Below are 11809 nucleotides of genomic sequence, written 5' to 3'. Positions count from 1 at the left end.
GAATCCAGTTCACTGGATTCCCACATCAGCAAGATGGTGGGTCAAGAGGTTGTGATCGACAGTGTTGAATGCTACTGTAAGATCCAAAAGTAATAGCAGTCTGGCTGGCTCTGGAGGTCGTCTGTAAGGGCGACCAAAACTGTCTCAGTCCCATGACCACGCTGAAATCACAACTGGAAAGGATTAGGATAGAGGTGTCCTCCAGGAAAGCCTGCAGTTGTTTGGTCACTGCTCTCTCAACTACCTTACCCAGGAATGGAAGGTTCGATACTTGGGTGGTAGTTGGCCAGGACCATTGGGTCCAAGGATGCCTCCTTTAAGAAAACTCGCATTGCAAGCTTCTTTACCCCCCACCCAGTCTATTCAGATTGGCAATGGCTTTCCAGTGTAATTAACCCCCTTTGGCTGTGGATTCCAAGTTAGAGTACTCATTGGGCACCAGTTCCCAAGTCCCCTGAGCAGCAACAAGCTGGCTCAAAGCATCAACCCTTTATTTATTTGCAAGGACACAACTTCAGGAAGCCTGAACTTCAGCTGGGCTGTAAGAACACTGAAACAGCACAGACAAAGTTGCAAGGAAAACGTGGAGTGGATTTTCCATTAAAGTCTCGGCCCTATCTATCTGGGGAAAATCCACTCTGCATTTTCTTTGCAGCTTTGTTTCATGCTGCAGCCAGACAAGGCAAAAAGAGCAGGGAACTTGGGCAGCCTGGGAGTTTCAAAGGTTAAGGACAGGAGGGGGAGGGAGGAGAAAAGAGCCTGGGAGGCTTGATTAAAGCCTTGGCTGGGCTGGTTCTGACCCGCAGGCTGGTCATTTGACACCCTTGGTGTACACGGTGCTGGATGCTTTTGCTCTGAGTACCATGGTTGCCTCTGGCTAGCTAATCAGTAAAGGCTTGAAGCTGAAAGCTCAGGGCTTTCAGGTTCAGTTTTCCTCATATCATCTGGGTGGCATTAGCCAAGGGGAAAGGGAGGATGTTCAGAACAGAAAGGGAGCAGATAGTTGCCAGAGCTGAAAAGTCCCTGGTCCTGGTGGCAGCTAACCAGATGTCTTTGGGTCCAGGGGCTACCAGTCCGGGGGACTACCAGTCTGCTCTTATCTTTCCCCTGACTATAGTCAGCTGATGGGGGGTGGGGATACTGCCTCCTCCCAGCTGCGACCAGCTTCTTTGGCCCTTTCCTTCATTTGCTCACTGGTATCAGTGGCCACTTTTGCTTGCCACCTTATTCTCCCCATCCTGGTGACTTTCCCTCCCTTTGCTTTCTTGTTCTAGCAATGATGGTGGCTGAGATCTTGCATTGTATAATTGCAGTATGTCATTTCCCCTCTTTAACTTGGGGAGGGGTTAAGTCTTTAACAATTAAATTTGCCCTCATTTTTTTAAAGATTTTTTTTTTTGCAGACCTGGGTGTTCCTTAACTGAATGTGATGCCATTTTGTGTATGCTTTTATCTGCATTCTTGAGGCCATGTTCAGAGTTAGATGAACTCCTGATCACTACAATCAGTAATAAAGGTGTCCCCCTACTTGCTTGTTGGATGGAGCAATTTAAGGGCTGCTTCACACACACAAACACACAAAGCCATGGTTTTGCCACAGATTTTGTTCATGGAGTAGCTGTCTGATGAACATATCTTTCCAAAAAGTAGGTGTTTGTGTTCCTGCATTTTTGTAGCCTTGTAAAATGGTTGGGTGCATGCACTTAACACACTTAAAGCGCAAAGAGGTCCTCAGTTAAGCAGAATGGCCTTTTAATCTTGACCTGTATGTCTATCACACTCCAGATTGTGCCTTGCCAATACATGCTGCAGACCATGAAGGATGAGCAGGTCTTTTATATTCAGCACTTGAAGTCTCTGGCATTTTCAGTGTACTGCCAGTGCAGGCGGCCGCTACCCACACAGATTCACATTAAGTCTCTGACCGGCTTTGGGCCAGCTGCCAGCATTGAGATGACCCTCAAGAACCCCGAGGTGAGTACTTTAACCCAAGAGGTGCAGGAGGATTTTCAAACCGCCCCCCCCCCCGAAAGTCAAAATAGCAGGTGTCTGAATTTCTTTCTTCTCAATTTATCATGAGGAGCAGACATAAAGGACAGAGCAAGTGATCCGCGCAGCGCATGCTTCCATGTGGTGCTTGAGAATTTTTAGCAGCAGCGGTCGTAAGGGCTATTAAACTTGCTTCTGTGTACAAAATAAGTTAATTGTGCAACTGCATTTGCAGAGGATTGCGAGACACATTTTCTCTCTGAATTCCAGAAGTCTCAGTTGAGGGATAATATGCTTCCTTTTCATCTGTTTAGTAAATATTTCAATGGTTCTCTCTTGGGCTGAGGCAAACACACAGATGAGGTTACTTATTCCCCTCATCAACCTTAATTACTCTAAATTGGAGTTTTTATTGACTTAAACACCAATTTTGCTGGTGTAAAGCTACTGCTGAAACATATAATCCTTTCAAAAGAGACCTGAAAAGTGTTTCTGCTGGAAGAGCCCTCTATACAGCTGGTAGTTAATCAGTTGCACAGTCAGTGGATCTTTGGGGAATCCAGATTTATTCTGTCCAGTGGGTCCCAATCAAACCGCTGAGTCCAGAAGATGCTGCATTGGTCTCATTCTGAGCTGGCAATGAAACCATCTGTTATCTTTGCCTACTGTGTATCTTCCTCACAGATGGAGCATTCCTTTGATTTCTTCGAGTTCATTTTCTTGCAAATTAAACGCTTGAACTGGCACTGCATTGCTTCAGGGTTATGTGTCCACTCTGAAAGTGGGGATTTAATGCTTAATTTTGTGGTCCACTATGGTTCCTACTGTTGCTATTTAGCGTATGGTCTGGGAAAATCCACCTGCAAGGTGACATGCTTAATTTTCCCATGTCTGTCTTTGCATCCATTATATGCATTTGGCTGAAGCCGCCACTGGAAGGTCTATGACTAATTTTGCTGTGACTTCAGCCATATTGATATTTTAGACCAAGAATCGTCTTTAATTTTCTTGACATTTGACTTTTTATTTCTTCTGCGAGTTTGCTTGAGGGCTGGTGCAAACAACAAGCTTGTAGCCTTCTCTTTAAATGTGCTCATATAACATCTCAGAGCTTGTGCATGGACTGGCTTGGCTTGTTGAACTCAGACATCAGAACACCAATGTAATTCCACATTGGAAGCTCACCAGTCCCAACCTCTTGGCAGGTAGTGGAGCAGTCCAGTATTTGCACTGGGCGCCACACAGAGTACTTTCCACAAGTTGATAGCTGCTGTGCTTGATTTTCTTGATAGTTAATGCTAATCTACATCATGTTTCTTTAAAATAATACCTTTATATAATGTCCTGTTCTTATAGCGGCCTAGTCCTATCCAGCTGTACTCTCCTCCATTTATCCTGGCACCCATCAAAGACAAACAGACAGAGCTTGGGGAAACCTTTGGAGAAGCCAGTCAAAAGTACAATGTGCTGTTTGTTGGATATTGTTTGTCCCATGACCAGCGCTGGCTTCTGGCCTCCTGCACTGACCTACATGGGGAGCTGTTGGAAACATGCATTGTCAATATTGATTTGCCAAACAGGTAGGATGCAAAAACAGATTTATATTTTTTTATTTTGCCTTGATGGCATGCATAAAAGAGCTGGTACATATTGGTTAGAGTGTTGGATTGGGGAGATCTGAACTTGAATTCCCCTTCAATATGAGGCTCTCTGGATGGCCTTGGTCTCCTTGCACTGTCTTAACATACCTATCAAGGTTGTTGGTGAAAAGAAAGTGGGATAAGCCTCATGTACATTGCATGTGAGAAACAAGTACAGAGTTCTTGTCCAGCATGTGTAATAACCATCTATGTGAATCTATTCAACTGTTTCTGCATCCTGGTTCTTATAAATGGGACTGAGGATGTTTTAAGAATAACCAGGGCTTTTTTGTAGCAGGAACTCTTTTGAATATTAGGCCACGCCCCCTGATGTAGCCAATCCTCCTGGAGCTTGCAGTAGGCTCTGTACTCAGAGCACTGTAAGCTCTTGGAGGATTGGCTACATCAAGGATGTGCGGCCTAATATGCAAAGGAGTTCCTGCTACAAAAAAGCCCTGGGAATAACATAAATAAATGTTGGATGGGGGGCATCTAAAGAATGTTAGGAAGCAAAAATGTACATTAAAAATAGATTGGCTTTAGTCCTGATCCCGTGGATAATAGCTCCCTTTCAGCCTGTGCTTTCAAGGCTGAGAGTGAAACAAAAATGTAAAAAAAAATCTCAAAACAAAAATTGCTTCCATGATAAAACAGGAAAGCTACCAATGATAAAATCAGAAAACATCTTCAGAACTTTGGAGAATTAAATTATATTCACCTGGCCTTTAAGTAGCTGACTGTCCCTGAGGAGAATACTCCACAGACATCACTGAGGAGGTTGTCTCCAGTTGCTTCTCACACCTCTGAAAGCAGAGGGCTTCTGGAGCAGGAAATGCAATGGAGTCCGAGCGTGTTCATCCATGAGCATGCAGATGCAGGTGTTATAGGTCAAAAGCAGCACTTTGAATTATTTTTGGAATCACATTGGAGCCAGCGAAGAGTTTTTAGTATTTGTGAGATGTATAGCTTATATGATTGAATAATCTGGCCAGTATGTTTTGAACCAACTGAAATTTCCAGATTTTTTTCATGGACAGCTCCATGTGTAACATGTTGCAGTAACTGGTTTTAATGCTATAAAGTTATGGATAATTTCTGTAGGGCTTTTTGGAAGTGCTTCACACACATTAAGGCAATACATTCTTGCAACAGCCCTGTGTTCCCTTATTGTGGATGCAAAGCTTGGTGACAGTGGCTTGCCTAAGGCTAGCTTGTGACTTCACAGTTGAGCTGAATAAAATAATTACAGAAAGAGTTGTTTGATCATGTGATATTGAAAAGATGATTTAAGTGTCTGATCATCAGGGATGAGGATTTGCAATGACAGAAATACCTGACTGAAATACAAAAGAACCCAAGTGCTCTCTTCTTCACAGATCAAGAAGATGCAAAGTATCCGCCCGTAAAATTGGTTTACAGAAGCTGTGGGAATGGTGCATTGGAATTGTCCAGATGACATCACTACCCTGGAGAGTTGTAATTGGACGCCTTGGGCGACTTGGCCATGGGGAGTTGAAAGGTTGTTAAATTATCTTTTGTTTCCTACGTAGTCTGCTGAGCATCATGATAAGCACTGGCTTGCATGTATGTTAGGATCTGAATGGTTATAGTTATATTGCTTTGGAAATTGCAACCCTAGATGAAAGTGGACTTCTCAGGAAATTAAAAAAAATAAAAGAAAACTTTACCCTTTAAGGTCAATCATAAGAGAGCCCCAAATACTAGTAGTGCCTCTTAAAACAAGGGGCTGCACATTGTCAAAAATGCTACACTGTGAATTTTGTTGCTGGGAAAAGAATCATACTGACCAGTTGTCACACAGCTGACTCTGGAGCACTCTGTGCCAGTTCAGTCCTTCCTCAAAAATCTCCAAAAAAACCCAGGGCTTTCCCACCATCCATAAACAGTGAATTTAATGGCAGAACTGCTCAGTTAGCACTTGGGTTCTAATGTTTTGCATTATTCTATAGTGTATATCACTGTATGGTGATTACAGGTATGCTAGGTGAATTAGGAGTCACATGATGACTAAAGCACACCGTGTTTTCATTAAGCAGCATAGACTTGTTAGCAAGTCTAGACCAGAGGCAGACAACTTCTGTTTCCATCCTCCACTCCTTTGGGTCATGACACCATTGGGCCTAAGATATAATTTAAAACAGGCCTTGGCCCTTGCTTGGAGTGACAGCATGCATAAAGGTTCCTCTCCAGTTAATGTTCTGTGTGTTTACACTCCATATTTATCCAGGAGTGTGAAGGCAAGCAGCAAATCTATACGATATACATGTAGCTTTTGCTTTATAGCAACACCCAAAGAAACCCCCAAATCACTGTATTTTGAGCTCTGAATTTTTGCCTGTGTCCTGTGGCAACAAAATACGAAAGTTCCGCAAGCAGCCAGTGTTAGTAAAACCAACAAAAAGGTTATAAGAGAAAGAGGAAATAGTGTGGGGAAGAAGGTACAGGGGGAGGATGAAGTTACCCATGTGAGTGCACATGATTTCCCTGTTTGTATTTAACTAAATCCTTTTTTGATCTACAGTTTTTCTTAACAGTCAGGCAGATTAGGTCCTATCACAGTTCCAGTCCTGTACCTTAGTTATATAATTTCATTCTGCTTGTTGTTATCTGTTCAACCCCTTTGTATTTCAAGTAATGTGGTGACTTTTTACAGTTCCCCATTCTCCTTTCATGGTGATAATTTCACCTTCTGAGGTGCAACATGGAGCAGGTGTTCTGGGCTGGAGAGTAGTCATCTGAAACAGCATGTGATGGTTGTCCTACAATACCAATGGCAAAGCTAATGATATAACTTAAAAACTGAAATATAAACTTTTTAAAAATTGAATAGCATCTGCTCAAGGCAACATAAATTCCAAATTTCCATATGGCGATATATAATAGAACAACTCTTTTAAAATGATCAGAGGAGAGAACAGTTACCTCTCTTGCTTACAATGCCAGACACTGGAGAAGGAATAAAAATAAGGAACAGATTGAAAACAAGGGTTTCCTCAGTAACTCCTTTCCTTTGTATAAGATTTCTTGCTACCATTTTTTGGAAGTAGTGCCCATTTTCTGGCCGCTTGGTCACCTTGGTTAGATTAGAAGAAAATCCCATGTTACTTGCACATTGCCATCTTGAGCATCCCCATTCAGAACCTTCCTTTTGGTTGTATAGCTCCATCATCTTGCCAGTTTTGAATATGTGGAAATTGTGTTGCCTTGCAATTGATGCTTCAAGAACTCCATCTAGAAGCTTGTTAACCAGATGCAAACTGTTTTGTTTTGGGTCACTTACAAATCAGAGAAGTGCCAAGTTGTAATAACAGGTGAATCATTAAGATGACAGGTAGCTGCTCCCTTTCTGGGAGATCACCGCACACCCTGGGTATACCTCACAAGATAAGCAGCTGAAGGCCAGGCAGTTTCATCTACTCCAGTTTTGGTAATGACACTGTAGTGAGCTGGCTGCTGTGTTGTATTCCCATTGTGCAGGGCTGGATGCATTTGTGCTTACATAAAGCATGGTTTGGTATAGAAATGCATTGTGGTTTTGCAGATTTTGACAGGATTGCCCAGGAAGAGAACTACTGCCGCTGATCTTTCCTGTAGTTGGGACAAGCATAAACTGGAATATTAAATGGAAAGGATGACCACAGTAACTTGACAATGTGGCTTTTCAAATTGATAGTGGGTTTAGTAGCAGCTCCTAACAGCAGCCTCATTGACAGCTCCTAAAAGCACAAAGGAGAACAAAGAGCAATGCCTAGTACAAAATGGCAGTGATGTAGTAAAATCTGGTGGCTGGCCAAAAGTTGAAATAAAAGGGATCAAAAAGGACAGGAAGGTTGATAAAAAGAAAGCATAAAGAGCAGAGACTCGCAAGGAGGTGTGTATCCGAAAATAAGCAGTTAGTGGAAGGGGCCTTAACCAAAATGACTAAGAACTTCAAAGTGATGGGGGGCGGGGAGGAAGCCTATGAATGCAGAGATGATATTGTTACAGTGATGTGAAAGGAAGACTGTAGGAGGAGATGTCCTTGCAAGAGGAGGTAGCAGTAGAGCAAGAAGAAGAGCTTCTGTAGAAGATGTCAGTAGCAGACACCTTTCAAACTACTTCTGCCAGAAATTTCACAGTTGTGGCCCATCGATCCCTGCAGCATTCTTTCCCCCCAAGTGATGGCTCATAGTGTGTTACAGTTTGACTTGGGTATGAAAAAAAAATCCCCAAAGGGCCAGATACGCTTTACCTCACTTTTTCTTTTCCAGACTGGAGCATCTTGCTTGGGGAATGTTCGTTGCAGACAATCAGTAAGCAGCTGAAGGAGGTGTGTCGAATGTGTGGAATCTCATCTGCAGACTCTCCCTCCATTCTCAGTGCCTGTTTGGTTGCCATGGAGCCCCAAGGGTCATTCGTGGTGATGCCAGGTAATTCTTTGCCATTGTCTGACGTTGTGCTTAGTGGACTCAGCCTCACAGACATCTCCTCTTCAATATTTTTCATTTAGATTTATTTTCAATATAACACTGATACATTTTTCCTCCTTGGAATATCTTTCTGGCAAGTGTTTAAGTACCATACCTTAAAATTTTGTATTTTGAAAATCTACAGTATGGGAATTGGACAAAGAATGGCTTTTCCTGTTCTGAAACGCTAATGAAAATTTGAAATGCACTGATCACCATTTCAATCCGTCAGAATAAGGAAAGATTTACAAATCAGGGGTGGATGGAGGAAGGGCAAAGTTTAAAGAGCAGTGAAAGAACAGCTAACCTTCCGGCCATTTTACTAAACAGTGTTTCCATAAGAGACTTAGTCTTCTCATTAAAAGTCTTCTTGGCCTTGGGACGGCTATATGAATCAGCTTCAGTCAGGCTCACAATTTCTTCCGGTTGCTTCCCTGCCCATGGCCATTGAGCATTTACAGCCCAGGCGGGGCGTTTTTCATGGTGGTGCCATCACCTGTAGATCAGGCTCCTAGAGGATGTTTAGATGGGGGTCTACTCTGGAAGGCTTTAGAGAAAAGGTGCAAAGCAGTACTATTTAAGAGGGCTTTTGATGGAGACTGATACTTGCTTACCTTATGGTTATGATATGGATTTAACTGTGGACTCTTTGGTTACTGTTTTGTATGGAGCCTCTACCTTCTTCAGGAGCATGCGTACAAGTAGCCTTATCACTTGTGTGTTCTGGGCCTGTACAGAATGGAGGGTGTGTGTGTCGTTGTGGGGGGGAGAGCTGTAAAAAGACAAATTAGAATGATAAGTGCTTCAGAGAATTGCTTGAGGCTCCCAGTGTCTGTCAGCGGGAGAGAAAAAGCTACAGCTCTCCATCTGAGCTACAGAGGATCTTGGCAAGACTGCCATTGGCTGAACTGCTTCCAGGCATCACCTATTGAGTGAAGAGATGCAGACAGCCATGTTCAGCCTGCACACCTTTAAAGATGTGTATCTTTGTGGCTGTAGCTGCCGATCTCATAATCACTGGGGATATGTTGAATTCACATTCATGACTGATGTTCTTTGCCAGTGTTCTTAAGTTCATACATGTATGTGCAATCACTCACTTGCAGTCATAAGCCAAACCTTGACAGCTGTCTTGTGCTTGTTGTTCAAAGATGCTGTCACCATGGGGTCTGTGTTCGGCCGTAGCACTGCCCTGAATTTGCAGTCGTCCCAGCTGAACACACCGCAGGATGCCTCTTGTACACACATCTTGGTGTTTCCAACCTCTGCAACCATCCAGGTCGCTCCAGCAAACTATCCAAACGAGGATGGATTTAGCCCTAATAATGGTAAGTCTGAAGGAGGTGGGGCTAATTGCCATTTGGAATGTGTCACAAGGCTTCTGCCCTAACACTCTCTTGAAAGCCCTGCTGGCTAGATTGAACCTTCCTGTCTTTCATGGAGAAATGGAAGATTATTGAGCTTTCCTTGAACAGGTTATTTAGCCTCAGTGCTCTTGTGGCACTCATTTAGAAAGCCCAAACTGACCAATATCTACAGGCTACAAGTCCTTAGTGGATTTGAAAAAAATTGCAGAGATTCTAAAAGTATAATTTTCTGCTCTTCTTTTAAAAAAAAGAACAAAAAAGCTTCAAGCAAATACTTTTGTGGGTTTATCAGTGGCTTTATTTTCCATAGCTGGCATTGTCCTACTCAGGTAGTGTTGCTGGAATTGGGGTCTCCTAATATTTGGGGGACATTAGCTCTTAAGGAGACCTTAGGCAAGCGAGAGGCTGTAACAATGAAATCTTTACACAAATTGTATGCCAGGATTTTTCCTTAGGGAACTCTCAAAATTAACCAGACTGTTGCTTAAACAAGGGAGGTTGCATTATTTTATTATTAGAAAATAATAAAATAATGCACACAGAGGATAATGCACACAGACAAACACACCAGTTTCAGAGAAGACAGGGGTGAGAGGGATTATAGGAGGGATTGGGGGAATTACAGCTACCTTTCCAGAAGAGGCTTCAGGTTCCAGGAGGAGGGCAAGATGACCAGCATCTTGGGTGTGCTGTTTGGATCCAAGGCAACACATACAGACTAAGCTTTGAATGCTTTATAGAGAAAAATGTGTCCTGAGGCAGGATGATATCACTGCCCCTTGGAACAATGTAGTGAAGAAATTAGATGGGAGTAAAACAATATGTTGGGAAATGTTGAAATGGGGCTCCCAGGAAAACACAAATATGTTGTCATATTTGCATCTATTTGCGGCAATGGTTTTCTGGGTGTAAACCGGAACTGTTAATGTTTCTGTTAGAATGTGGCTAGGAATGTGAGAGCTTAACGATCCACTGCTGATCCTTGATTGCTGAGGAGAAAAGACTTCCCAGTTGTGGGGATGGCCCATTGATTAAAGAGACAAAATTAGGAAGGGAGGAATCACATGTTGAGGGTTTGTGATAAGGCGAAATCTCTCCTTTCTTGTGGGCTCCATAATGCAATCTTTGTTTTTAGATGGGGGGAAAACCAGTAGATTGGAGACACCTGACAGCCACCTCCCAAAATAGCAAATCAGACTTGTGCTTAGCTGCTAGGAACCATTTTGTTTGGCCATATTCCATCTTAGTTTATACTGTACATTTCCAGGCCCCACTCTGGCTTACTTCTATAACCCAGGCAAGGGTGACAATCGTATTGTAAGAGAATTGGGGGTGAAGGATGATAAGGGATGTCTGTTACCCAGGATGCCTTGTGCAGGGGTTCCCAGGGTGCTGTAACAATTGTGTGGCTTAAACTGAATGGGTGGGGGCTGATTCTGCAGAAGTGCAATTCTTCCTTCCCTCAGCAGAGTCATGTGTTTTCAAACCAAACTCTTGTTTGTTATAATTAGTAACAGAAGGGTCAGTGGCCTGCTCTTCTTCCCACAATCTCAGCGTAGTAAAATTTGGGAGTTAGTGTTTCATGCTCCCACCAATCCTATAAGGCGGGGGTGGCCAACAGTAGCTCTCCAGATGTTTTTTGCCTACAACTCCCATCAGCCCCAGCCATTGACCATGCTGGCTGGGGCTGATGGGAGTTGTAGGCAAGAAACATCTGGAGAGCTACCGTTGGCCACCCCTGCTATAAGGTAAAGCAGGCTGAGAAATAGTAGCCAGCTCAGGGCTACTTAGCAAGCCTCACAGCCAAGTGGATTCTGAAATCCTTGGTTGTCTCCCATTTAGAGGTGTTGTTCACTACATGTCCTCACCAGGTCACATTTCATACAGGCTATAATACTGGGGACCCAAAATGGCTTACAACATCATCCCCACCTCCATTTTACCCTGTGGGGTAGGTTAGGCTGGGAATGTGTGACTGTCCCATAGCTGTATGGCAGGCTTCCATGGCAGAACAGGCCTTTGCATCTGGGCCTCCCAGGTCCTAGTCGGACACTCTAACCACTGTACCGTGCTGTCTCTCAGTTATAGAACTAGTAATGATCCAGTGTATGTGTGTGAGCAGTTTCAGTAAGGATCAAGTAAAAAGGTTAAAATTCTTTTGCTGCCAGAGGGACGATTGTGTAAGAGCATCCGCTTTGCATCCAGAAGGTCCCAGGATCAATCCACAGCCTCTCCAGTCAAAAGAATCCAGTGGCAGGATTTTGTGAATGTGGGGCCACCACTGCTGATCAGTGGAAACCATATGGACTTTGATTGACCAAGGGTCTGATTCAGTATAAGGCAG

General features: G+C 43.4%; 1 protein-coding gene across 2 annotated transcripts in view; it reads left to right on the top strand.

Moving 5' to 3' along the window:
* Positions 1–11809, top strand: part of MED13L (mediator complex subunit 13L) — a 287857-nt gene that overhangs the window by 264292 nt on the left and 11756 nt on the right. For both annotated transcript variants that reach the window (XM_060250117.1, XM_060250116.1), the window contains exons 23-27: positions 1786–1974; positions 3346–3569; positions 5006–5148; positions 7901–8059; positions 9250–9426. In XM_060250117.1, the coding sequence (XP_060106100.1) occupies positions 1786–1974; positions 3346–3569; positions 5006–5148; positions 7901–8059; positions 9250–9426 (892 nt within the window). The remainder of the gene's footprint in view (positions 1–1785; positions 1975–3345; positions 3570–5005; positions 5149–7900; positions 8060–9249; positions 9427–11809) is intronic.

The sequence above is a fragment of the Heteronotia binoei genome, chromosome 11, assembly GCF_032191835.1.
Source record: "Heteronotia binoei isolate CCM8104 ecotype False Entrance Well chromosome 11, APGP_CSIRO_Hbin_v1, whole genome shotgun sequence".
Lineage (NCBI taxonomy): Eukaryota > Metazoa > Chordata > Lepidosauria > Squamata > Gekkonidae > Heteronotia > Heteronotia binoei.
The sequence above is the reverse complement of the archived record's forward strand: the minus strand, read 5'-3'. Positions and strand labels throughout refer to the sequence as shown.